The sequence below is a fragment of the Mobula birostris genome, chromosome 2 (genome assembly GCF_030028105.1).
Source record: "Mobula birostris isolate sMobBir1 chromosome 2, sMobBir1.hap1, whole genome shotgun sequence".
Classification (NCBI taxonomy): domain Eukaryota; kingdom Metazoa; phylum Chordata; class Chondrichthyes; order Myliobatiformes; family Myliobatidae; genus Mobula; species Mobula birostris.
The window spans coordinates 79,953,371-79,980,100 of NC_092371.1; the positions used below are offsets into that span (position 1 = coordinate 79,953,371).

Here is a 26,730-nt window from a genome sequence, read left to right on the forward strand (position 1 = left end):
TGCTGTGGATACTCTATTAAACAGTTCTTTTCTTAAAGAAGGAATTCTACTCTTCATTAATAATTGTAGCCTGTATGCTCTGACATCACCCCCACGAATCTATGTTGTGTCTTCCCTGTTCATTTTCTATTGCAACTAGAACTTCTGCATGCACCCAAAATTTGGTTTGAACAAATGTCAGTGGAAGTTTTGCAGCAAACAACTTATTAACGTGTTTCTTCTTTCTTCCTCAGCATTCTCCTACCAGCACAAAAGCAAACATCTTTCATTTTTCATGCCTTGTGCAATACTGTGATAAAGAGCATACATTCACCAGTTTACAACGATTTTGCAATCATGATTTGGAGCATAGTTATGTAATGATTGACTGTAGCTGTGATACTGGGGCAAGGTCAGATTCATCTACTGTTCAGCAATCTGATCAGGTCTGCACCAAAACGTGCTTAAGTATCTGTCAATTGCTCTCTGCTCAATATGAGTATTTAGTCTGGAGAATTTTATATCTGGCAGCACTCACTTGTGTTCATTCCAACCGTCAGCACAGCAAGTGGTGTAGTTAGCATCTCAATGCCTTAAACGTTCTCTCAGAAGATACGTTCTTGAGTAACATATATAAAATGCTGGAGGAGCTCCCAGAAGGTCAGACAGCATCTACGGAGAGGAATAAATGGTTGATGTTTCAGGCTGAGACTCTTCACTCCAGTGTCGCTCCAGTTTCCTTACACATGCCAAAAATTTGTTGGTCAGTAGTTTCTTAATGGAAACCGAGAAAAGATGTGCTAGCATTGTAGAGGGCCCAGACGAGTTCATAAGAATGGTTCCAGGAATGACAGGGTTAATGTATCAGGAGATTTTGGTGGCTCTAGGCCTGTACTCACTGGAGTTTGGAAGAAAGAGGGGAGATCTCATTGGAACCTAATGAATATTGAAAGGCCTGGACAGAGTGGAATTGGAGAGGATGTCTGGGCACAGCCTCACACTACAAGGGCATCCCTTTAGAACAAAGATGAAGATGGATTTCTTTAGCCAGTGGTGAATTGGTGGAATTCATTGCCACAGACCGCTGTGGATGCCAAGTCATTGGGTGTATTTAAAGTGGAGGTTGATAGGCTCTCAATTAGTCAAAGGTTACGGGGAGAAGGCAGGGGAATGGGTTTGAGAGAGAGAATAAACCTGCCAAGATGGAATTGCCGAGCAGACTTGATGGGCTGAATGGCCTGGTCTGCTCCCATGTCTTGTTGCCTTTTTTTGGACATGGTAGATAATTCCAAGTCTCGAAAATTTGAGCCAGTAGTCTGCCGCAACGCAAAGAAAGGCTGCTAATTATGAGTAGACCCCTTGAATTTTGTAATGTACTTTATCTTTGGGCTTCAGATTTTCCACTGAGTGTCAGAGATAAAGATAGAAAAAGAGAACAGGCCAAATTGAAAAGGTCAGCGTGTCGGGGCTGGAGGTGAGGGACGGGCCAGTTTAGCTCATTGCTCCGCGATGTTTATTGACCCCTGCCTTCGCAGAACTGAGGCTGTGGCCAGTTCTTGGATCAGTTGTAGTGATGCCTGTCTTCATATCTATGGACGGACTTGCTTTCGTAAACTCCAGCTCTCAATGCTATTAGCTTACTTCTACTGTTTGCACGATTTGTTTTGTGTTTTTTTTTCTCTGCACATTGTGTGTTTAATGGTCCTTTTTTAAAATGGATTCTATTGGGTTTCTTTGTTTTGTGGCTGTCTATAAGGAGATAAATCTTGGTTGTATAAAGTATCACAAACATGAGAACATTAGTCGATGCTGGAAATCCAAAGCAACACACACAAAATGCTGGAGGAAGAGGAGAAGTCGGAGTAAGAAGGTGGGGGAGGGGAGGAAGAAGTATAAGGTCATAGGTGATAGGTGAACTCGAGAGGTGGGGGAGAAGGTAAAGTTAAGTGCTGGGAAGTTGATTGGTGAAAGGAGCTGGAGAAGGGAATCTGGTAAGAGAGGACAGAAGACAGTGGAAGAAAGGGAAGAGGAGGAGCACCAGAGGGAGGTGATGGGCAGGTAAGGAGATAAGGTGAGAGAGGGCAACAGGAATGGGGAATGGTGAAGGAGAGGAGAACTGGGGGGTAATTACCGGAAGTTGGAGAAATCAATGTTCATGCCATCAGGTTGGAGGCTACCCAGACAGAATATAAGGTGTTGCTCCTCCAACCTGAATGTGGCCTCATCGCGACAGTAGAGGAGGCCTTGGACTGACGTGTGGACATAGTAGAATTGAAATAGGTGGCCACCAGGAGATCAGAGTATGTATGAAGTATACATAATTTGATAAAAAATGTACTTTTTTGTGTGTTTACGGCTTGCTTCAAAGCAGAGTGGCAAAAAGGGTTTGCTGCTCCCTGAAATTTGTACAATGTAGGATGGCAGGGTATAGTTTTGTTTGAATGTTGCCTGGAAAATGTGTCTTTATTCAAATTGACCTCTTCCTTCTGGCTAAGACAGTCATAAATGAACATGAACACAAGATATTCTGCAGATGCTGGAGGAACTCAGCAGGTCAGACAGCATCTATGAAGGGAATAGACAGTCAACAATTTGGAGAGTAACCCTGATGAAGGGTCTAGGCTCAAAATATCAACTGTTTACTCCCCCTAGATGCTGCCTGATCTGCTGAGTTCTTCCCATAAATAAATATGTTTAGTAATTTAGCAGGAGGGTTGGGTAGCGATAATTCGGAATTCAGTCTTAATTCATTTCTAGTGGGATTCTCCGCAAGTTTCTGCATGTGTTTGTAGCTTGTAGTACACTGTTGTGGAATGGGACTTTCATCAATGCGTTCACCTGCGTCTGCATGGTTGCATTTTAAAATCTTGAAGTCTGGGTTTGATCAGCCAGGTCTTGCGGATTTGGCAGAACAGGTCTGGTAGATCAAACGGGAAACCAGGAGAACTCAGCAGGACACGCAGCATCTGAAGCATCAGCTTATATCTTTTACCTCCATGGGTACTGCTTGACCCACTGAGTTCAAGATTCAAAGTTGTTTATCATTCTTCAGTAATTGAGTGAAACTCAATTCGTTCATTTGTTATGTGCCGTGTCGTATGACGTGGGTGATCATGGTCTTGTGACCATGATTGTTCTTGCCAATTTTTCTACAGAGTGGTTTGCCATTGCGTCTGAGCAGTGTCTTTACAAGGTGGTGACCCCAGCCATTATCAATACTATTCAGAGATTGTCTGCCTGGTGTCAGTGGTCACACAACCAGGACCTGTGATATGCACCGGCTGCTCATATGACCATCCACCACTTGGTCCCATGGCTTCACATGACCCTGAACCGGGGGCTAAGCAGGTGCTACCTCTTGCCCCAGGGTGACCTGCAGGCTAGCGGAGGCACGGGGCACCTTACACCCCTTTAGTAGTGATGTATATCCACCTCACCACCCACTTGAGTATAAAGGAGAACAAAATGATTGTTTCTCTAGATCTGATGCAGCATAAATAAACAATAAGGATAAAGGGCTCAATGAATATAAAGACATAAGATTAGCTTTTATTACATTGATTAATTGTATGTCCACAAAGTGTCTGTACATAAGGTGACTGACAGGAGATGATAAAGTAGTGGTGGTGGGATGTGTGGTGAAGTGAGAGTTCTTACAGTTTGTTCCAGATTCCAGCATTAACTGTCTCTTTTGACTTCATGCTAAGGGCCTTTTCTCATTGGCTAACCTATGGCCATTTTTCAGATATCATGACTAGCTATTATTGGATTATAAATAACAGAGAAGTGACTTGGATCCATTCCAGTTCACCTACCGTCACAACAGGTCCACAGCAGATTTCATTTCTTTGACTCTTCACTCAATCCTGGAATATCTGGACAGTGAAGGTGCATATATCAGGATATTCTTCATTGACTACAACTTAGCATTCAATCCTATCGTCCCCTTGAAACTAATCAATAAGCTTCCAAACCTTGGCCTCAATACCTCCTTGTATAATTGGATCCTCAATTTCCTCACTTACAGACACCAGTCAGTTTGGATTAGCAACAACATCTCCTCCACAGGTGCACCACAAGGCTGTGTGCTTAGCCTTCTGCTCTACTCCCTTTATACTTATGGATGTGTGGCTAGGCAGTCACAACATCACGTCATTGGCCAAATCAAATGTGGTGATGAATCAGCATATCGGAGGGAGATTGAAAATCCAGCTGAGTGGTGCCACAACAACAACTACTTACTCACTGTCAGCAAGACCAAGGAGCTGATTATTGACTTCAGGTGGAGGAACTCAGAGGTCCATGAGCCAGTCCTCAACGGCTGATCAGAGGTGGTGAGGGGCAGCAACATTAAATCCCTTGGTGTTAATATTTAAGAGGATCTGTCCTGGGTCTAGCTCATAGGTGCTTTTACAAAGAAAGCATAGCAGCACCTCTACTTTCTTAGGTTTGCAAAGATTTGACATGTCATCTAAAACTTTGACAAATTTCTACAGATATATGGTGGAGATTATGTTGACTGGCTACATCACGGCCTGGGTATGGAAACACCAATACCCTTGAATGGAAGAGCCTCTAAAAGGAAATAGCTACAGCTCAGTCCATCCCAGGTAAAGCCCTCCCCACCACTGAGCACAATTACATGGAGTGCTGTCACAGGATAGCAGCTTCCATCAGGACCTCCCCCCACCCAACATCCAGGCTCTCTTCTCACTGCTGCCATCAATGCAGTACAGGAGTCTCAGAACCCACATCTGCACCACCAGATTCAGAAACGGTTATTACCCTCAACCATCAGGCTCTTGAACCAGAGGAGATAACTTCACTCACCCCATCACTGATCTGTTCCCACAACCTATGGACTCACTTTAAAGGACTCTTTATCTCATGTTCTCGAAGTTTATTAATATTATTTTGTTTGTTCTTTTCTTTTTGGTTTTGCTTAATTTGTTGTCTTTTGCACATTGGTTGTTTGTCCTGTTGGGTGCGGTCTTCAGTAATCCTATTGTGTTTCTTGCATGTGCTGTGGATGTCTGCAAGAAATGAATCTCAGAGTTGTATATGGTGATATATGTGTACTTATATAATAAACTCACTTTAAACTTTTGAACTTTGAAGTTTTGTATGTTAGAAGTTATGCATTTGTTGAATAAAGACATTCTTTTACAGCTGTCTGCCTGAGAGCACTTCCTGCCTCGAGATGTGTGTTTGTTTAAAGGTAATTTTTCATTAATTAGTTTGGTAAAACTCCAATAATCCAGCACACTCAGCACACTGGTCATGTCAGACTAAGACTTTACAGACTATTTAATGCTATTCATATTTGGGGTTTCCTCTGGGTTCTCCGGTTTCTTCCCACTTTCCGATGACATACAAGTTAGCAGGTTATTTGCTCACGTGGGTGTAATTGGGCAGTGCGGGCTTGTTGGTTTGGAAGGGCCTGTTACTGTTCTGTATCTCTAAAAAAGTGTTAATAATAATTATTACTATCACAATTTTAGAACACAGTGCATTACAGCAGAGTATTGCATTGAACTGCTGCTGCTAAATTAACAAATTTCACGTCACATGCTGGTGATAATAAACCTGATTCTGATCATGATGTACCAACCTTTTAATCTACTCCAAGATCAATCTAACCTTTCCCTCCTATAGAACGCTCCATTTTTCTATCATCCATGTGCCTATCTAATGGTCTGTTACATGCCCCTACTGTATCTGCTTCTGCTACCACCCCTGGCAGGGCATTCCATGCACCCACCTTCTCATTGTAAACAAAACTTAACTCTGACATCCCATCTATACTTTCCTCCAATCACCTTACGATTATGCCCGCTGGTGTTAGCCACTTCCACCCCGGGAAAAAGTCTCTGGCTATCCATTCTCACTATGCCTCATCATCCTGTATACCTCAATCATGTCATTTCTCTTCCTCCTTCGCTCCAAAGGGAAAAGCCTTACCTCATTATAGTGGGCAATTTGAACCAAACCAGATTGCCACTGCTAGCAACCCCCATGGATTTGTTATACTTGTATGATGTGCCCTCAGCTCCAATAATGATTGCGCCAAAAGTCAAAGATGTATTTGATCCTTTGTCAGCAATTAGGAACCATACAATCTTGAAGCGATGAAATTTAAGGGAAATTAAGTGTGATTGAGTGGTGAACAAAAGATACATCTATCAATCCCCAGCTACAAACTGTCATGAACAAAGCACAAAGGTGGAACTTATTCCCTTCACTTTTACCACACCCCACTCATGATTAGCTACCGTAATAAACATAATCAACACAGCACAAAGTTCAAAGTACATTTATTATCAAAGCATGTATACATTATACATCCTTCAGACACATATCCTAACAGGCAGCCACAAAACAAAGTAACCAAAAGCAGCCAGATTAAAAAAAGACCTTCAAACACCCAAAGTGCTGAGAAAAAAAACACATCTTGCAAACAGTAAATACCATCCTGAACTGAAGTCTGCAAAGAGAGTCCCATCGATCAACACAGATTGCAAAGCAGGTAGAGAATAGATGCATGGCTCCTACACTCACTTTAATTTCTTTTGGATATTATACTGTAGATAATAATAGATTATTCAGTGAAACTGCTAAGTTTAAAGGGAGTGCAGGAATGTAGGCACTGGTAAATTTCAGATTTCTGGGGCAGGAGTGCTCACTGTCAGAATCCCTAGTCTTGTAAAATAACCAAATGCCACATTCTTCTTGATTTATCCTAGCTGCATGTCTGGGCAGCTCCTTGGCCATGGAATTGACGGAAGACACCACCTGTCAAGGGGAGTACATGTTACATAATGGTTGCATTCCTGAGTACTGCCCGTACGCTGATTTCTCCATAAGCAACACACACACAATGCTGGAGCAACTCAGCAGGTCAGGCAGCACCAGTGCCAAGGAATAGATAATCGACATTTAGTGTCGAGGCCCTTCTTCAAGACTGAGAAGGAAGGGGGGAAGATGCCAGAATGAAAGATAGTGGGAGGGGAAGGAGGATAGCTGGAAAGAGATAGGTGAAGCCAGGTGGGTGGCAAAGGGCAAGGGCTGGAGAAGGAAGAATCTGATAGGAGAGCTAACTTCTGTAACTTCTCCGTAAGTTAGAAACATCGGTCACTTCTATCTACTCATGTTGATTCACTCTACGTACACTTGTCTTAATGCTTTCATCACCTTTACACTACCCATAATAAACCTAACAAACACTAGCTTACATGGTCAGCACAACATGGTGGGCTGAACGGTACTCTAATGTGCTGTAGCTTTCTCTGTTCTCTATTCTACAAATACTGTGACAAGTCCTTAATGAATACGTTATTATTCACCTCAACTCTGAACCGATTCCACAATCCAAGAGAAGAAATGTGCAATTGTACAGCGGCAGCAATCAAACGCCTGTCATCTGATGTCGAACTGTTCGGAGATTTCCATATTCGTTATCTCTCTCTCCATGTAATGTTTGCTGTGCTGTCCTTCCATACAACAAGGCTCCTTCTCCTGCCCTTCCTTTCAACTTAACTGCTGCACTGGAAATATTTATTACACAGGAATATTTATTATACTAAAAACTATGTCGAGTACTTGATAGAGGTATTTAAAATTATGAGGGGGACTGATAGAGTTGATGTGGATAGGCTTTTTCCATTGAGAGTGGGGGAGATTCAAACAAGAGGACAGGGGTCAAGAGTTAAAGGGCAAAAGTTAGGGGTAACATGAGGGGGAACTTCTCTATTCAGAGAGTGGTAGCTGTGAGGAACGAGCTTCCAGCAGAAGTGGTTGAGGCAGGTTCGATGTTGTCATTTAAAGTTAAATTGGATAGATATATGGACAGGAAAGGAATGGAGGGTTATGGGCTGAGTGCAGGTTGGTGGGACTAGGTGAGAGTAGGAGTTCGGCACGGACTAGAAGGGCCAAGATGGCCTGTTTCCATGCTGTAATTGTTATATGGTTATATATTTAATACTGTATAACATCTAAACGGTGAAAAGGTAGTGTTGAGGTATTAATGAAGATAACAGAGTACTAAAGCACATAAGCAAGTTCCTTCTGCCCATCCAGTCCATGCTGAAATATTATTCTGCCTAACATCACTTGCACCTGGACCATAGCCCTCCCATCCATCCCATCTAGTAGCCCGGATAATCTGCCAATCCCAGACCCACCAATATCCTAAATCATCTGAATTATCAGTGTTTTATTATAACGATGTAAAGATTATTTGTCACGTGTACAATGAAATGTGTTATTTTGCGTCAATGGCCAACATAGTCAGAGGATGTGCAGGGGGCAGCCCGCAATTGTTTGCTGTATTTATTATTTAGTTTTTATGTTTAGTAAAATATACAATTTTTATTTTAATAATTATTTAAGTTGAATAAAATTAATTGTTTTATAAATAGTGAAATTAAATAATTTTATATTGTAATAATGCGTTCTACTACAGCCTAAATAATTGCACATCCTCTCTTTGAGCAGTAGAGGGAGCCACTGATCAACAGTAAACTGGGAGAAGTCTACAGAATACCGACAAGTGTTAAAAGTTACTGAATCTCAATTATCTGGTAATTCAAAAACGTTTAAAGCACTAAATCCTAAACTACCTATGTCGTTTAAAATATCAGATGGTTAGATGGATTCCAATTTCTTAAGCAGAAGTCTGGTGTTTGAACTATGAAATCGGAACTGCATTGTCGGGGGGTGGGGGTTTGTACGTTGTAGCCTAGGGTGTTTTTGCTGTTCAACCAAAGTTCGAAGTGAAGTTATTGTTAAAGTACATATATGTCACCATATGCAACCCTGGGATTCATTCACACTTCACAAGCAATTCATTGACCATTGTTTTAGATAAAACAGTTTGATTTATAGTGTGTGGAAATGTGAGATGAAGACAAAGACATCTCTGCTCATAAAACACACCTTATTCAGATCAAAGTGGGACGGCTGTAGGAGGAAGACCAAAGTACAGCATTCTGGGGGGTGGGGGGGGGTGGAGAATGTTATTGTACAAGGCAGTGTTTGGGGCTGAACTTTGGAGATATGCCCTTGAGTACGGGAACAGAATAGGCTGAAAGCTCGATCACAATTTACTCTGAGCTACGGGCGCAGGAATTTTAGTGCTGACTTCTTTCTGCAGGTAGGAAACTCTGATAACTTGTCTACGGCGGAAATCTGAGCCTGTTTCGGTGTTTGATTTTCCTGTTAGTGGCCATTGTTCAGAGTACCGGTTTATGCCGGTTCGTAACCGTGGATGAAGCGGGAAAGTAATGTTAAATTTCATTAGGTTTGACATTCTTCAAACACGTTGCCGTCGGAACTTGGAATGTGTGTGTCAGAGACTTTCAGTAATGCAAAAAAATCACGCACTTACATAGTGAATGAAAGACAGTAAAATGCACAGTATGAAACTGGGACGCCTCAGATTTCAGGACAGGTAGTAGGTTTAGAAGAGAATGTTGAAGGAGTTAAGTGGCGGGATCTCTACCAAATGATGTGTAAGTGATTCCCAGGTCATCTTTGGGCAAGGTGTAGCACCCGCTTAGCAATCCCCCACCTCCCCGATCAGGGTCATGGGAGCAGGTGGTGGATGGTCGTATGAGCAGCCGGTGCAGATCACAAGTCCTGGTTATGTGACCACTGACGCCGGGCAGACAATCTCTGAAGCGTATTGATAATGGCTGGGGTCACCCATCTTGTAAAGACACTGCCCAGAAGAAGGCAATGGCAAACCACTTCTGTAGAAAAATTTGCCAAGAACAATCATGGTCACAGAAAGACTATTATCGTCCAAGTCATAGGACACTGCAATGAATGAATGAATAAATGAGTTGACAGAGGAATGAAATGTGTTTTGTCAGTTTTAGTCTTAGTTTGTCCTGTGTTTCTGCGATATCTTTCTGGAGGAACACTTTTTAATGCATGCATTTCTAAATGACAATAAATAAGGACTGAGTGTCCTCATAATCTAAAGAAATAAATAAAGGGAGGCTGGGGGAATGAAGGAGCTGACGGATATGTGGCCGGTGCTGGAGAGTTTATCTTGCAATTAAAATGAAGGGATCCGGGTCTTGTGTGACTGCATTGCTTCCTAAGTAACTGAAAGTACAATGTAGCACCAGCTCTGTCTGCTCACTCCACCAGCATATTTGGTAAACACAAGAGGTTTTGCAGATGCTACAAATCTAGAGTAACACACACAAAATGCTGGAGGAACTCAGCAGGTCAACTTTTCAGGCTGAGAGGCTTCATCAGGCCCTGCTGTCCTGATGAAAGGTCTCAACCTAAATCTACTACTTGTTAAGGCCTTCAACCCTGCTGGAGCACAGGCCACCAACAGCAGTTTGCCAGAGTCCTCTGTTCTGGGCCAGTCTTTCATGTTGTCTCCAGGTGGAGCCCATCTTTTTGGTGTATCTTTCCTCTCTCCCAGGGTTGAGATGTTTGGAGTTTCTGTAGCTCTGGGCTTGTGGGATGGGGTTGCTAGCCCCATGCCCAACCCTCCTCCTTTTGCAGTGTATAGTGGACTTCCGGCCTGAAACATTGACTTTTTATTGCTCTCCATAGATGCTGCCTGACCTGCTGAGTTCTTCCAGCATTTTGTGTGTGACGCACTTGTTAAAGCAAGTTCTTACTTACATAAAAAGTTTACCACAGTTTTAAAAAGCATGGAATTGAATGCAGAATTCCATCTTCCCCAGAACATTCTGGTACAACTCTACACGGCCATCACAGAGAGCTTCCTCACATCAGCCATTACTGTCTGGTTTGGTGCAGCATCCTCACAAAATATCTGAAAGCTACAGTGAACTGTCAGATCAGCAGAAAAGGCCATTGGCTGCAGTCTTCCATCGCTGCAGGACTTGTATATGTCCAGGATAAAGAAATGGACACAAAAACCCAATGTAGACACTACCCACTCAGCAAACTGCCTTTTCCTAAATCTCCCTTTTGAAAAGCATTGTAGGGCTATTAAAACAAAAGCTTCACCCCATCTTAAAAGTTCCTTCCTCCAGACAGTATTCTGATCCACCATTCAAATTACCCCCATCACGGCAATGCACTGTAGACACTCTAAGCCACTTTTTATAATGTTGACGTAACACACACAAAATGCTGAAGGAACTCAGCAGGTCAGGCAGCATCAGGGAGAGGAATAAAGAGTCGACGTTTCGGGTAAAGAACTTCCATCAGGACTGAGATGTCTTGGCCTGAAATGTCGACTCTTTATTCCTTTCCATAGATGCAGCTTGGCCTGCTGAGTTTCTCCAGCCTTCTCCAGATTCGTTTTCTTTCAGGCATACTCAATAACCATAATAGAATCAATGAAAGACCCCAACAACCAATGTGCAAAAGACAACAGACTGCAAATAGAAAAAGCTAGAAAGCAAAATAAATAGTAATAAATAAATAAATGAATAAATAAGCAATAAATACAGGAAAAATAACGAGTACATTGAAGTAACAACACTTACAATGCCTCAAAAAAACCATTATCTTAAAGATTGAAGAAAAATATTGTGATAACAAAAAAAACCTACTAAGCAGAAAAGTGAGGGGGAAAAAACCCATTAGGTGTACAACCCCGGAGCCATGCGTCATACAAAAAAGCTTCTAAAAATAAACATCAAACCGCCAGCAAGAAAAGAAAATATACTAAAAAAAATTTACAATTAGATCATGGAAAAATTATATCAATTAACTCAAATGATAATGACAAGCAAATGAGCCCCATCTTTTCTCAAAATCAAATAAAGGTTCAAAGGTTCGACTTCTAATTTTCTCCAAACTTGTCCTCTGGTTCAAGAGCCTGATGGCTGAAGAGTGATAGCTATTTCTGAACCTGGTGGTGTGAGTCCTGATGGCAGCAGTGAGAAGAGAGCATGGCCTGGGTGATGGGGCTGCTTTCCTGTGGTAACACTCCATGTAGAGGTGCTCAGTGATGGGGAGGCTTTGCCTGTGATGGATTGGCCTGTATACACTACTTTTTCTAGGCTTTTCCATAAGGCTTTGATGTTTCCATACCAGGCCATGATGCAATCAGTCGGTATACTCTGCACTGCACATCAATGGAAGTTTGTCAAAGTTTTAGATGACTTGCTGAATCTTCGCAAAGTTCTAAGAAAGTAAAGGTACTGTCTTGAAATGATAACACAGGGAAATTTAAAGTTGCTAACCTTCTCCACCTCTAATTCCCTGATGAGGACATACCTCTTATTGTAATTTATAGTTTTTATGATTAGATTATGAGGACACACAATCCCCTTTTATTGTCATTTAGTAATGCATGTATTAAGAAATGATACCATGTTTTTCCAGAATGATATCACGGAAACACTTGACAAACCAACTTAAAAACTAACAAAAACCACTTAACTATAACACATAGTTACAACAGTGCAAACAATACCGTAATTTGATAAGAACAGACCATGGCATGGTGATAGTCTCAAAGTCTCTCGAAAGTCCCATCATCTCATGCAGACGGTAAACCTCCAGCACCGCCAACTTGCCAATGCAGCATCCTGGAAGCATCCGACCACAGTCCGACTCCAAGTCCGTCCGAAAACTCCGAGCCTCCGACCACCTCTCCGACACCGAGCACCATCTCTGCCGAGCGTTCCGACCCCGGCCCCGGCAACAGGCAATAGGCAAAGCCGAGGATTTGGGACTCCGGAGATTCTCGATCGTGCAGTAGCAATGGCAGCGAAGCGGGCATTTCAGAAGTTACTCCAGGTGTTCCTCCGCGCTTCTCACGGCTGTCTCCATCAAATCCAGATTGAGCACGGCCCCCTAGTTACATATAATCCAAATTCATCCGGAACGGCCGCGCGTGCTGCCATCTTCTCCTCCCTCCCTCATGTATTATGTATTGCAATGTAAACTAAAAAATATTCATGACATATGCCAGTGATACTAAACCTGATTCTGATTCTGATTACAAGATAATAAAAGGGAAAGATAGATTGAGCAGGCAGAGATTTATTCCCAGGGCAGAAATGGCTAATACAGGAAATTGGGGCATGTCTAAGAGAGTTGCGGGTGTGTGGAACGCCCTGCTAGGGGTGATGGTAGTGGCAGATACATTAGGAATATTTAAGAGACTCTTAGACACAAGGGTGAAAGAAAAATGGAGCGCTATGTAGGAGGGAAGGGGTAGATTGTAGGTTAAAAGGTCAGTACATCATCATGGGCCAAAGGGCTGGTACTTTGTGGTAGTGTTCTTTGTTCTGTTACATTTTACTCTGCAATGTTATTATTTGATCATAATTAAGGACCTTTATCACCCAGAACATGTCCTCACTTTGGGAAGTCTGATCACCTGGCTGTACTTCTACTCCCTGAGTATAGGCAGAGACTGAAGACTGCAGCACCAGCAATGAGGACCAAGAAGGTATGGACAAGGGAAGCAGAGGAGCGCCTACAGGACTGCTTTGAATCGGTGGACTGGACTGTATTCAGGGATTCGTCTTCGAACCTGGATGAGTATGCTGCAGTTGTTACCGACTTCATTAAAACCTGTGTGGATGAGCGTGTGCCTACAAAGACTTACGGTACATTCCCAAACCAAAAGCCATAGATTAACCAGGAGGTACATCATCTGCTGAAGGCTAGATCTGTGGCATTCAAGTCTGGCAACCCAGGCCCGTACCAGAAAATCAGGTATGACTTGTGGACAGCTACTTCAAGGGCAAAGTGACCATTTTGAATGAGGTTGGAGGCGACATTGGATGCACAGTAACTCTGGCAGGGTCTGCAAGACATTACTTCCTACAAAGTGAAACCCAATAGTATGAATGGCAGCGATGATTCACCACCAGATGAACTCAACGCCTTCTATGCACGCTTTGAAAGGGAGAACACAACTACAGCTGTGAAGATCCCTGCTACACCTGATGACCCTGTGATCTTCATCTCAGAGGCCGAGGTTAGACTGTTTTTAAAGAGGGCAAACCCTGGCAAGGTGGAAGGTCCCGCTGGAGTACCTGGTAAAGCTCTGAAAACGCAAACACGAGGAATTCTGCAGATGCTGGAAATTCAAGCAACACACATCAAAGTTGCTGGTGAACGCAGCAGGCCAGGCAGCATCTCTAGGAAGAGGTACAGTTGACGTTTCAGGCCGAAACCGTTCGTCAGGACTAACTGAAGGAAGAGCTAGTAAGAGATCTTACTAATCTTCAAATCTCTTACTAGCTCTTCCTTCAGTTAGTCCTGACGAAGGATCTCGGCCTGAAACGTCGACTGTACCTCTTCCTAGAGATGCTGCGAAAGCTCTGAAAACCTGTGCCAACCAACTGGCAGGAGTATTCAAGGACATTTTCAACCTCTCACTGCTACAGGCAGAAGTTCCCACTTGCTTCAAAAAGGCAATAATTACTCCAGTGCCTAAGAAGAATAAAATAGGCTGCCTTAATGGCTATCGCCTGGTGGCACTCACATTGACAGTGATGAAATGCTTTGAGAGGTTGGTTATGACCAGACTGAACTCCTGCCTCAGCAAGTACTTGGACCCATTGCAATTTGCCTATCACCGCAATAAGTCAATGGCAGATGCAATCTCAATGGCTCTCCACATGGCTTTAGACCTCCTGGTCAACACAAACACCTACATCAGGATGCTGTTCATTGACGATAGCTCAGCATTTAATACCATCATTCCCACAGTCCTGATTGAGAAGTTGCAGAACCTGGGCCTCTGTACCTCCCTCTGCAATTGGATCCTCCACTGCCTAACCAGAAGACCACAATCTGTGAGGATAGGTGATAACATATCCTCCATGCTGACAATCAATACTGGCGAACGTTAGGGGCGTGTGCTTAGCCCACTGCTCTACTCTCTATATACACGTGACTGTGTGGCTAGGCATAGCTCAAATACCATTTATAAATTTACTGACAATACAACCATTGTTCTTAGAATCTCAGGTGGTGATGAGAGGGCGTACAGGAGTGAGATATGCCAACTAGCGGAGTGGTGCCGCAGCAACAACCTGGCACTCAATGTTAGTAAGACGAAAGAGCTGATTGTGGACTTCAGGAAGGGTAAAACAAAGGAACACATACCAATCCTCATAGAGGGATCAGAAGTGGAGAGAGTGAGCAGCTTCAAGTTCCTGGGTGTCAAGATCTCTGAGGTTCTAACCTGGTCCCAACATATTGATGTAGTTATAAAGAAGGCAAGACAGCAGCTATACTTTATTAGGAGTTTGAAGAGATTTGGCATGTCAACAAATACACTCAAAAATTTCTATTGTTGTACCGTGGAGAGCATTCTGACAGGCTGCATCACTGTCTGGTATGGAGGGGCTACTCCACAGGACCGAAGGAATCTGCAGAAGGTTGTAAATCTAGTCAGCTCCATCTTTAGGGAGCAGTGTCTGAGAAAGACAGCGTCCATTATTAAGGACCTCCAGCACCCAGGGCATGCCCTTTTCTCACTGTTACCATCAGGTAGGAGGTACAGAAGCCTGAAGGCTCTCATTCAGCGATTCAGCAACAGCTTCTTCCCCTTTGCCATCCATTTCCTAAATGGACATTAAATCTTTGGACATCACCTCACTTTTTTTTCATATACAGTATTTCTGTTTTTGCACTTTTTAAAATCTATTCAATATACGTAATTGATTTACTTGTTTATTGATTATTATTATTTATTTTATTTTATTTATTATTATTTCTCTGCTAGATTATCTGTTGCATTGAACTGCTGCTGCTAAGTAACAAATTTCATGTCACATGCCAGTGATAATAAGAACGTAAGAACATAAGAAATAGGAGCAGGAGTAGGCCATCTGGCCCATCGAGCCTGCCCCGCCATTCAATAAGATCATGGCTGATCTCTCTGTAAACTCAGCTCCATCTTCCTGCCTTTTCCCCATAACCCTACTATGTAAAAATCTATCTAACTGTGTCTTAAATATATTTAGTGAAGAAGCCTCAACTGCTTCCCTGGGCAGAGAATTCCACAGATTCACCACTCTCTGGGAAAAATAGTTTCTCCTCATCTCCGTCCTAAATCTTCTCCCCTGAATCTGAGGCAATGTCCCCTAGTTCTCGTCTCACCTACCAATGGAAACAACTTTCTTACTTCTATCTTATCTATCACTTTCAAAATTTTGTATGTTTCTATAAGATCCCCTCTCATTCTTCTGAATTCCAGAGAGTATAGCCCCAGGCGACTCAATCTCTCCTCATAGGTTAACTCCTTCATCTCTGGAATCAATCTGGTGAACCTCCTCTGCACGGCCTTCAAAGCCAGTATATCCTTCCTCAAGTATGGAAACCGGAACTGCACACAGTACTCCAGGTGCGGCCTCACCAGTACCCTGTATAGTTGCAGCTTGACCTCCCTGCTCTTGAATTCAATCCCTCCAGCAATCAAGGCTAACATTCCATTTGCCTTCTTAATAACCTGTTGTACCTGCAAGTCAACTTTTTGCGATTCATGCACAAGCACTCCCAAGTCCTTCTGCACAACAGCATGCTGCAATCTTTCACCATTTAAATAATAATCTGCTCTTCTATTATTCCTTCCAAACCTGATTCTAATTCTTCTCATTATTGCCATCAGGGAGAAGGTACAGCAGCCTGAGGACCCACACTCAATATTTTAGGAACAGCCTCTTCCCCTCTGCCATCAGATTTCTTAACTGTCAATGAACCTATGAACACTACCTCACTATTCTTCTATTGCACTACTTATCTATTTTTATTGTAACAGAGTTATTTACTTTGTGTTGAACTGTACAGCTGTCACAAAATCATCAAATTTCATGACATATGTCAGTGAAAATAAACCAGATTTGATTCTGATTACTTTTGCCGTGTTCTTCCTCAACGCACTGTGTAACGATTTGATCCATATGAACTGTCTGCGTGACAAGTTTTTCACCAGTACATGAGACAATAATAATAATGAACTAATTGTTGTGTCTGTGCACAACTACATACAATTAAATAAAAGCACGCACGTGGGTGCTGGGTGTATTGAATTGAATTGAATTGACTTTATTTCTTACATTCTTCACATACATGAGGAGTAAAAATCTTTACGTTATGTCTCCATCTAAATGTGCAATGTGTAATCATAGTGATTTATGATAGATAGAACAATCAATGTAATATAGAGTACACTCAAATCAGCATGAGTTCATCAGTCTGATGGCCTGGTGGAAGAAGCTGTCCCAGAGCCTGATGTAATGACAGAATTCACACTGTAATGAGAGACAGAGCAAGACAATGCACATACGTAGACAACAGTGTATGTGCAGACAACAGATCAATATCTAGTGCTGCGGGGGGGTGGGGGGACATTGCTGTAAAAGAAATAGATCCAAACGTTATTCCTCCTTCTTTAGATTAATGCAACATAAAACTGTATATGTACAAAACATTCAATTTCCCTTTATTAAACCCATATTCCCTTTTAAACATGCTTTCACAATATCAATCCATAACTAACTTCACTGTTCTAAAGAATCAGTCTACTGGGTGGGGCTGTTTACCTTGCAGGATAACACCTCTGGCCTGTGGAGTGGCATTGGGTTTGGTCGGTGTCTTGTCTAGGACAATATTTTCGGCTTCCCATGTCACGTTGCTGTCAGTGACACAATCATCACAGAGAGATCAGTCCAGTGACTGGAATGTGTCAATCTTGTTGGATGCAGTCAACTCGAATGTGTTCTTTGGTTCAGTTTCCAGTATCTGCTCCGCAGGATGTCTCCATATCTGATCTCCAACATCCACTGAGTACATCAGTGATCCAGGTCTTGTAGCTGTCCTACCAGGTGTCCTCTTGTCTTCTCTTGGCAACTGGCTGAACTGTTTATTCTGCACTTCCCTCCACAGAAAGGATTTCAGGAGGTCTATGCAAGATCTGAGATTCCCGTTCATGAACAGCATTGCTGTGTTTGATTTGTTGTTGCATGAACAGAGTTGTGATACACAAAAAGGAAGTTGGCCACCTTGTGCTGTAGAGAAATCTCCTCCTTCTCCATCATTTCAATGGACTTATTGAAGGTTTGGATAGACCTTTCAGCTAATCCATTCATTGCTGGGTGGTGAGGAGCTGACTTGAAATATCTGATGCCATTTTCCTTCCTGAACAGTCGGAACTCTTCAGATGTGCATTGTGTCCGTTGTCAATCACAATTTGTTCAGGTAAGCCGTTTCTGGTGAACATAGTCCTCAGAGCGGAGACAGTCTTTGCTGAGGTGATTGACTTCATTGGTATAACCTCCGGCCACTTTGAGTGAGCATACACAACAATCTGGAATATGAATGGTCCAGCAAAGTCAATATGTACCCTTTGCCACAATGGCCACTCCCATGGGTTTAACACTGCCTGTGGGGGTGCATTTGAACTCTTTGGCATCCTGAACAGCTTTTAGCCAAGTCTTCAGTGTGTCTATCTATTCCCTTCTCAAACACTTTCTCATTAGCATTAAGCAGCTGTGACAGTCTCTGGTTAGTGCTACCGTTTGGGCTCCCGTTGCCTGTTGATGCCACACTGAGGGGTTTGATTGAGTGCCAGACTAGTTGGATTTTTCTCAACCATTCACATCAGAAAAGTGCTGGTGCTCCACTTTTTAATACATAAAGCTCTAGCTGCTGTGTTTGGCCTCCATACATCATATTCACCTTTAGTTTACCTTTGGGAGATACTTTTTCACCTGTGTAGGTCTTTAGCATCTCAGAGGTCTTCTCTAATGGTATCTTAGAAAACAGTCTGTTGTAGTCAGCCTCTGAGTTATGGACAAAGCTGACACCGTATCCAGCTCCATTTGCAGTTTTACATCGGATACATATACTGTGATCCAAATTATTTTGTGATCTGCGTCAGTTATACTATGCAGTTCTAGGCATGACAGTTGACCTTTGTCAAACTCTACATTGTCTGAATCTGTTTTCCGTTCAGTAACTTTATGCAATTGCTTAGTTTTGTGTTTGAGACTTTTCATTCAGTTGCACATTCTCTCTATGTGACCTTGTCTGTGACACTTTCTGCAGACCTTTTCTTTGAACTAACAGTCATTTGCATCATGGGAGGATTTGCCACATCAATAACATCTTTGACTTTTTGCATAATTCAGGGACATTTTGTGCATTTCACATTCTGACCTCCTTTTCTGTAGATCTGCTACATCCTTTGCTGCAGTTTCTAACAATATTGCAATGGTCAATGTCCATTCTAAGGTTAGGTCTCTTTTGGATAGTAGCCTCCTTTGAATGCTTTGACTATGCATGCCACATATAGACCTGTCCCTTAATGCATCAGAAAGTCCATCTCTAAAGTCACAGTACTGGGAAAGTTTGCGCAGTTCTGCAAAGTATTCAGAAATGCTTTCATCTTTTGACTGGTTCCTTTTGTAAAATCTAAATCTCTCAGCTATTACCAGCACTCAAGTAATTTTGTAAAATTGTAACAATTTCATTGAATGTCTTGCTCGCTGGCTTTGCTAGGTTGCGTAAGAGACTGTACGTTCTTGGGTCCATTAAGCTAAGAAGTGTAGAGACTTTCTTTTGTTCCTCCACGTTGTTTGCATTACAATACAGCTCAACCCTCTCAATATATGACTCCCAGCCTTCATTAGCACCATATTATTTGTCAACTTTCTCAACTGGAACTAATGCCATATTATTTTCACTTCAAATCCAGCATGTTTTTTACTCTATACACTCTATTCACATGTTTGTTTGTGTCTGCGACGGCCTCCTCATGTTGCTTAACTCTTGTTGTTTTGTTCCGTAACTTTTGGTGCAGTTCCTGATATTTTCTGGCATTTAGGTTCATACTCATTACCCATTTGTTGTGTCTGTGCACAAATACGTATCAATTAAATAAAAGCATGCACATGGGAGATGGCTTTAACTGGTGTACTCACATTGCAGTGAGAGAGAGAAAACAATGTGCATGCATAGACAAAACTGCATGCACAGACAACAGATCAATATGTAGTGCTAAGTGGGTTGGGGGGGGAGTGATTGCTCTAAATGAAATAGATCCATACATTGCAGCAGTAATTATTTATTTGCTAAGTGTAGTAGTGTAGGGTGTATGGGGTGTCCAGGGAGGGGTAGCACCTCTGGTGAAGGGGCTTGTGTCCCTTCTGGGGCAGCTCGCCAAGCTTTGGTCCCCACCGGACACTCAGTTCTCACCTGCGGCTCCAAGTAGCTGTCTGTATGTGACAGCGGCCACACCCTGGTACAGCTGTTCACCTTAAAACTGTCAAACTTTGGTTCATGCAGCACCAAGCAGGCCCTGTATGCTAACTGTTTTCCTTTGATGCTTTCAGGAAACGTGTGCGACTTTCAGTGGCCCACCTTCGAAGGCAAGCGCTCGCCGTCCCCTTTACTGACCAGTCCGGGGCTGCACCATGGCGCTCGGTGTGCACCTCCTATCTTGTATATTCGGCACGGGTGCGTGGATCGCCATCAACGGGCTCTGGGTGGAGCTGCCGCTCATCGTGAATGTACTTCCCGAGGGCTGGGACCTCCCCTCGTACATCACTGTCATCATCCAGCTGGCCAATGTGGGGCCTCTGTCAGTCACTCTCATGCACAAGTTTGCACCAGGGAAGATGAAGGAGATTATCACCATCTATGTCATCATCAGCATTGGGATAATGGCTAGCTTGTTGCTGGTGTTCTTTTGGAAAGAAACCACACTCCTGGCAGGCAGGTTGCACAGCACAGCGTTTCTTATCCTGACATTTTTCTTATCATTGGTGGACTGCACCTCTTCTGTGACATTCCTCCCATTCATGATGAGGCTCCAGACCAAGTACACCACCAGCTACTTCATCGGAGAAGGGCTGAGCGGCTTCCTCCCGGGTCTAGTGGCCATCGGCCAAGGTGCAGGGATGATCATGTGTGTGAATGTCTCGACACCAGCCAATGTGTCCATGGCGAACCTCACTGATGGGGCAAGTCTCCACCAGATTGAAGCCCGCTACTTGCCTGCCAAGTTCTCCATTGAAGCCTTCCTGATTTTCCTCACGGTTATGATGGTCTTCTGCCTGGTGGCTTTTGCTCTCCTCACTCGAGTCGCCTGCTTACCAAACAAGAATCCCAGCGAAGAAGGGGTCTCCAATCAAGTAGTTTGTGTCTCCATCACTGAATCAGAACTGAGCAAATACGTCTCCAAGAGACCAGCAGACATCCAAAACCCTGGTATGAACAACCCTCAGAAGCAGGCGGCCAATTCTGTGCTTGCAGCTGATGCACAGAATCTGACCATCAGAGTGCTGGCGGGGTATTCCAAGCATCAGTTCCTCTTCCTTTACCTTCTGATGGTCTGGGTGAATTCACTGACTAATGGCTTCCTACCACCAGTGCAGAGTTATTCATGTTTGCCTTATGGAAACACTGCCTACCATCTGTCTGCTGTCTTGAGTTCCTTTGCTAACCCTGGCGCTTGTATAATTGCTTTATTCCTGCCCAACAGGTAAGTCACAATGGCGATCCATGGGTTTTACTGAAATGATAGAATCAGAATTGGCTTTATTATTACTGACCTATGTCATGAAAGATGTTGTTTTGTGGTGGCAGTACAGTACAATACAAAAAATACTGCACTACAGTGCAATACTTTTAAAAACACTGTAAATAAATATAGTGCAAAAGTTGAATAGTGAAGTAGTGATTTTGGGTTCAATATCACTCAGAGATCTGATGGCAGAGGGGAAATATCTGTTCCTAACACCGTCTTTAGGCTCCTGTTCCTCCTAGTTGATGGTAGTAACCAGAAGAGGGCATGGCCCAGATTGTGAAGGTCTTTAATGATGGATGCCACCTACTTGAGGCACTGCATTTTGAAATTGTCCTTGCTGGTGGGGAAGATAGTGCCTGTGATGGAGCTGGCCGAGCCTACATCCTCTGCAGCTTTCTTTTCTAGAGGTGAAGTGCGGTATAGATACTTCCAGTATCTTCGAGTCACCCTGCACTGCAACCCCCAACCTAACCCGAGCCTAATCACAGGACAATTTACAACGACCAATTAGCCTACCAATTGGGAGGTCTTTGGAGTGTGGGAGGAAACCAGAGCAGCCGGAGGAAACCCAATCAGTCAGGGGGAGAACATACAACCTCCTTACAGGCAGCAGCGGGAACTGAACCCGGGTCAGGATGCCCAAGCATGCCTGGACAAGATAGGAAACTTTCCAGCTTACATTGTAGGCAACATTTTAATTGACTTGAATTATGAATTGAACAATGTTCTGGAGGAACATTGTATCATTTTTTAATGCACGCATTTCTAAATGTCAATAAACGAGGACTGAGTGTCCTCATAATCTTAACAAACACATAAGTTTATTAAAAAAATGGTGCGTGATAGGGAAATTTCATGGTGATTTTCATGACCAGTAGCCCAAAATTCATAAGATACACCTAAAGGTACTCAGGAAGCAAAATCTTTGTTGTCCAGTGTGCTATTTTAGGTGTACAGTCTATGAGTTTCTAAACATTACAGATTAATTTTAATTACTTGAAGTGCCTCTATAGTGGCTGAGATTTAGCCTTCATTTCAAGAGCACGAGAATATAAAGGCAAGGGTATAATACTAAAGCTCTATAAGGCACTGGTCAGACCACACTTCGAGTATTGTAAGAAGATTTGGGTCTCTTCCTTGAGAAGAGATGTGCTGGTATTGAAAAGAGTCCCGAAGAGGTTCATGAGTATGATCCCAGGAATGAAAGGGTTAATGTATGAGGACTGTTTGATGGCTCTGGGCTTGTACTCACTGGTGATTAAAAGAATGAGGAGGTGATTCTTTGAAACCCAGTGAATATTGAAAAGCCTAGATAGAGTGGAAGTGGAGAGGATGTTTTCTATATCGGGGGAGCCTATGATCAGAGTAGATTGAGAATATAAGGATGTCCCTTTAGAACAGAGATGTGAAGGAATTTCTTTAGCCAGAGGGAAATGAATCTGTGGAATTCATCACCACAGGCGGCTGTGGAGACCAAGTTATTGGGTATATTTAAAGTGAAGGTTGCTAAGTTCTTGATTAGTAAGGACATGAAAAGTTATGGGGAGAAGACAGGGAATTGGGGACGAGAGGGATAATAAATCAGCCATGATTGAATGGTGGAGTAGACTCGATGTGCTGAATGGGCTAATTCTGCTCCTGTGTCTTAATGCATCTACTGAGCCTGTAATTTTCAAACAATAATCTGCCAGGAAAGGCAGAAATGGAATGCAGTGGAATTCGCCTGCAAGCAAATATGCATTTTAATCAGAATGAAATATTCTGTTTTGCAGAAAGCTTAATAATAGACCTGTTATTGAAAAAGAGATCTGCTGACCTGCTATTTCTTCACCCTTAGAAAAATGTGTTATGATCAGTAAATACCTGCCTGCAAGTACGATTGACAATTTTATTATTAAGGACAAGAGCAAGGGTAAGGACAGTCCCTACAAAGGATTGTGAGGATCGTCAGAGACTCTCTTCCACCCTTCGAGGCAGCACAGTAGCATGGTGGTTAACTCAATGCTTTACAGTACCAGAGACTTGGATTCAATTCCTACTGCTCCCCGTGACTGTGTGAGTTTCCTCTGGGTGCTCCAATTTCCTTCCACAGTCCATAGACATCCCGGTTTGTACTGGTTTGTAGGTTAATTGGTCATTGTAAATTGTCCTGTGATTAGGCCAGGGTTAAATCAGGGGTCAGTGGGCAGTGCAGCTCGAAGGGCTGGAAAGGTCTAATTCATGCTGTATCTCAATAAATAAATAAATATTTGTCAGGAACGCTGCATCCTCAGGGCCTTCAGTATTTTCACAGATCACTCCCATCCTTCCCACAATCCCTTTAATCCTCTACCATCGGGCAGGAGTTACCATAGCATTAGGACAAGGACGGTTAGGATTGGATACAGCTTCTTCCCCCAGACCGTGAGCCTACTGAACTCCCCGCCACCACCCAGATCTCATCACGTCTGAAGTGTCAGTGGAGTTTTACTATTTACTCTTTGGCTTGAGACATAAATGCACCATATGCTAAATGTCAATCTCCTGGAACATATTTCATTATTTGTTAATTTATTTGTGACAATGTTTCTTTACCACGTTGTGTGTGAGTTACGTGCTGCGTTGTGCAATTTGGCCCGGAGGAACATTGTTTCGTCTAACAGTATACATGAATGTGGTTGATGACAACAAACTTGAACTCATACTTCAAGGGCGAACCCTAAGCAGCCGCGTGTGAGATTCAACAGCAGGGTTACTGCTGTGTCCCCGACCATCAATGTTCTAAAAGCAAACGTCACTTGCATTTTTCATTTGTATTTTCCAGTGTTTTGATCCACACTGGCCTGACTGTAAGGACAGATATTATTAATAATATTTTAATCAGGGGATGGCAGTGGCCTTGCTCACATCTCATAATTGAATAAACTCTTTAATAAAAAGAGGATAACTGCTGTTATTAGAATGGCTTATATGTATATTGAGAAATATTTATTTAAAGATACAGCAAGGTAAGAGGCCCTTCCTGCCCAACAAGCCCACACCGCCCAATTACACCCATATGGACAATTAACTTACCAACCGGTCCACCTTTGGAATGTAGAGGAAACCAGCGTGAATTAGGCCTTTCCAGCCCTTCGAGCTGCACTACCTACCTACCCCTGACTTAACCCTGGCCTAATCACAGGACAATTTACAATGACCAATTAACCTACAAAACCAGTACAAACCGGGACGTCTATGGGCTGTGGAGGAAACCAGAGCACCCGGAGGAAACCCACGTGGTCATGGGGAGAACGCACAGACTCCTTGCAGACAGCAGTGTTTCATGCTTTACTGCGTCTGCGTGCTTTTAGGCATTGAGTTGCTGCCACGTGATTGGCTGATTAGATATTTGCATTAATGAGCAGGTGTACAGTGTACCGGATGAAATGACCACTGAGTGTGTAATTCTGGGCAGAAAGACACAAGAAGGAATGAGAGGACAAACATATTTACTCAGAGGTAAACAGTGAGCACTGTAGAGCCACCAGTCATCTAGGTCCTATCCCAATCTCTGCTGGCATCTGCTCACGTTCTCCCTGTGACTGAGTGAGATTCCTCTCGATGCTGCAGTTCCCCCATGGAGCTCCATGGAGGTAATCAGACAACAGTAGGTGAATGAAGTACAGGGAGATTGATGAGAAGGTGGGAAGAATCAAGGGGTTCCTGCAAATGGGAGCCCAATGCTTGATCCGAGGTCCGGAGGTCAAGGCAAGCCGTAGGTCTGTCAGTCTGTGAGTCCACTGGGGAAGTTTGAAGCCTGGAGTCTGTGAGGCCTTATGTCAAATGGAGGTTGGAGGCCTGGAGGCACCCTGTCCTGGGGTTGCAGGGCTCTGTGTGAGTGGGTGGGTGGGAGGGTGGGAGGAAGGAAAGGGGCTTGTTTTGCTGAACATGGTGGACATGCTATGCTGGTGCGGAATGCATACCGACGCTTGTGGGGTGCCCCCAGCCAATGCTGTCTCTAATTTGTAATGACCAGTGTGCACAAAAACCTTCTGCTGTGCAATTTTTTGCCCAGTGACAACTACGTGTGCACACTGAATAATTCCTTCAATAAAACCAGTATAAATAAGCCAGTTCTAAAATCTGCAGGCAAATCATCACAAGCTCCATGTTGTCAACACCGTCTGCATCAGATACCAGAAAAGGAAATGTGATTGTGTACGATGGAGAAATATACTTGACATGCCAACGAGGTAGAGGGTGACGACCTTTTGTGCGCAGTTTAAATTCCTTTCTGTGCTAGTAGCAAAATATGTGTGTGCGTGCATACATGCACTCACCTTACAGGGAATGTTGCCCCCAGCACATCCATAGGTTGTGTTGACTGTTAATACAAACGATGCATTTTGCTGTATTTTTCAATATGCATATGATAAATAAATGAATCTGAATATGAAAGTAATGGCCACCACACACTCGATGGGCAAAGGGCCTTCTTCTGGGCTGTGTGACCCAAACCTGGCTCTAGTCTAGCTGTAGAGGTGATTGCCTACAGAAACAAACTCTGTCATTACATATGGCAGGGACTGGAAGAGGACTCAGGGGGAATAACTTGCAGGGTGATGGGGAATTAGTGAAGGATTGGAGGTAAAGGGATTGCATTGCTAGGATTGGCAATGGGCCAAATGGCTTCCGGTCAGTCAGTAAGCCCATCACCCCTACTGGGGTGTAGTTCTCTGTCCTGGGTCAGTTTTTCAAGTTGTCGAAGATCCTTCCTACCTCAGGATTAAGTTGTTTGGAGCTCTTGTTTGTGTTTGTAGCTCTGGGTTTTTATGGGATGGGGTTGTTAGCCTCATGCCAAAACCTCATCCTTTCACAGTCAGGCCAGGAACCATGCATGGCAGAGTTACCTCCTCCTGTGCTCTAATGATTCTGCAATGGATTGAATATGCTATAGAGTTTTAGTCATAGAGCACTACATAGAACATAGAACATAGAAAGTACAGCACAATACAGGCCCTTCGGCCCACAATGTTATGCTGACCCTTAAACCCTGCTTCCCATATAACCCCCCACCTTAAATTCCTCCATATACCTGTCTGGTAGTACATCATAGAAACAGGCTCTTCGGCCCATCTAGTATATGCTGATCTATTATTCTGCCTACTCCCATTGACCTGCACCGGGACCAGAGCCCCCCACCCCTCCCATCCAAGTACCTATCCAAATTTCTCTTAAATGTTGAAATCTACCCTGCATTCACCACTTGCATTGGCCATTCATTCCACCCT

At 43.2% G+C, this 26,730-nt stretch overlaps 1 protein-coding gene across 1 annotated transcript in view; it reads left to right on the forward strand.

The window, feature by feature from the left end:
- Positions 1–8,997: 8,997 nt before the first annotated feature.
- Positions 8,998–26,730, forward strand: part of slc52a3-1 (solute carrier family 52 member 3-1) — a 42,721-nt gene continuing 24,988 nt past the window's right edge. The window contains exons 1-2 of the mRNA XM_072243811.1: positions 8,998–9,130; positions 20,283–21,433. Of these exons, the coding sequence (XP_072099912.1) occupies positions 20,364–21,433 (1,070 nt within the window). The 5' untranslated portion in view covers positions 8,998–9,130; positions 20,283–20,363. The remainder of the gene's footprint in view (positions 9,131–20,282; positions 21,434–26,730) is intronic.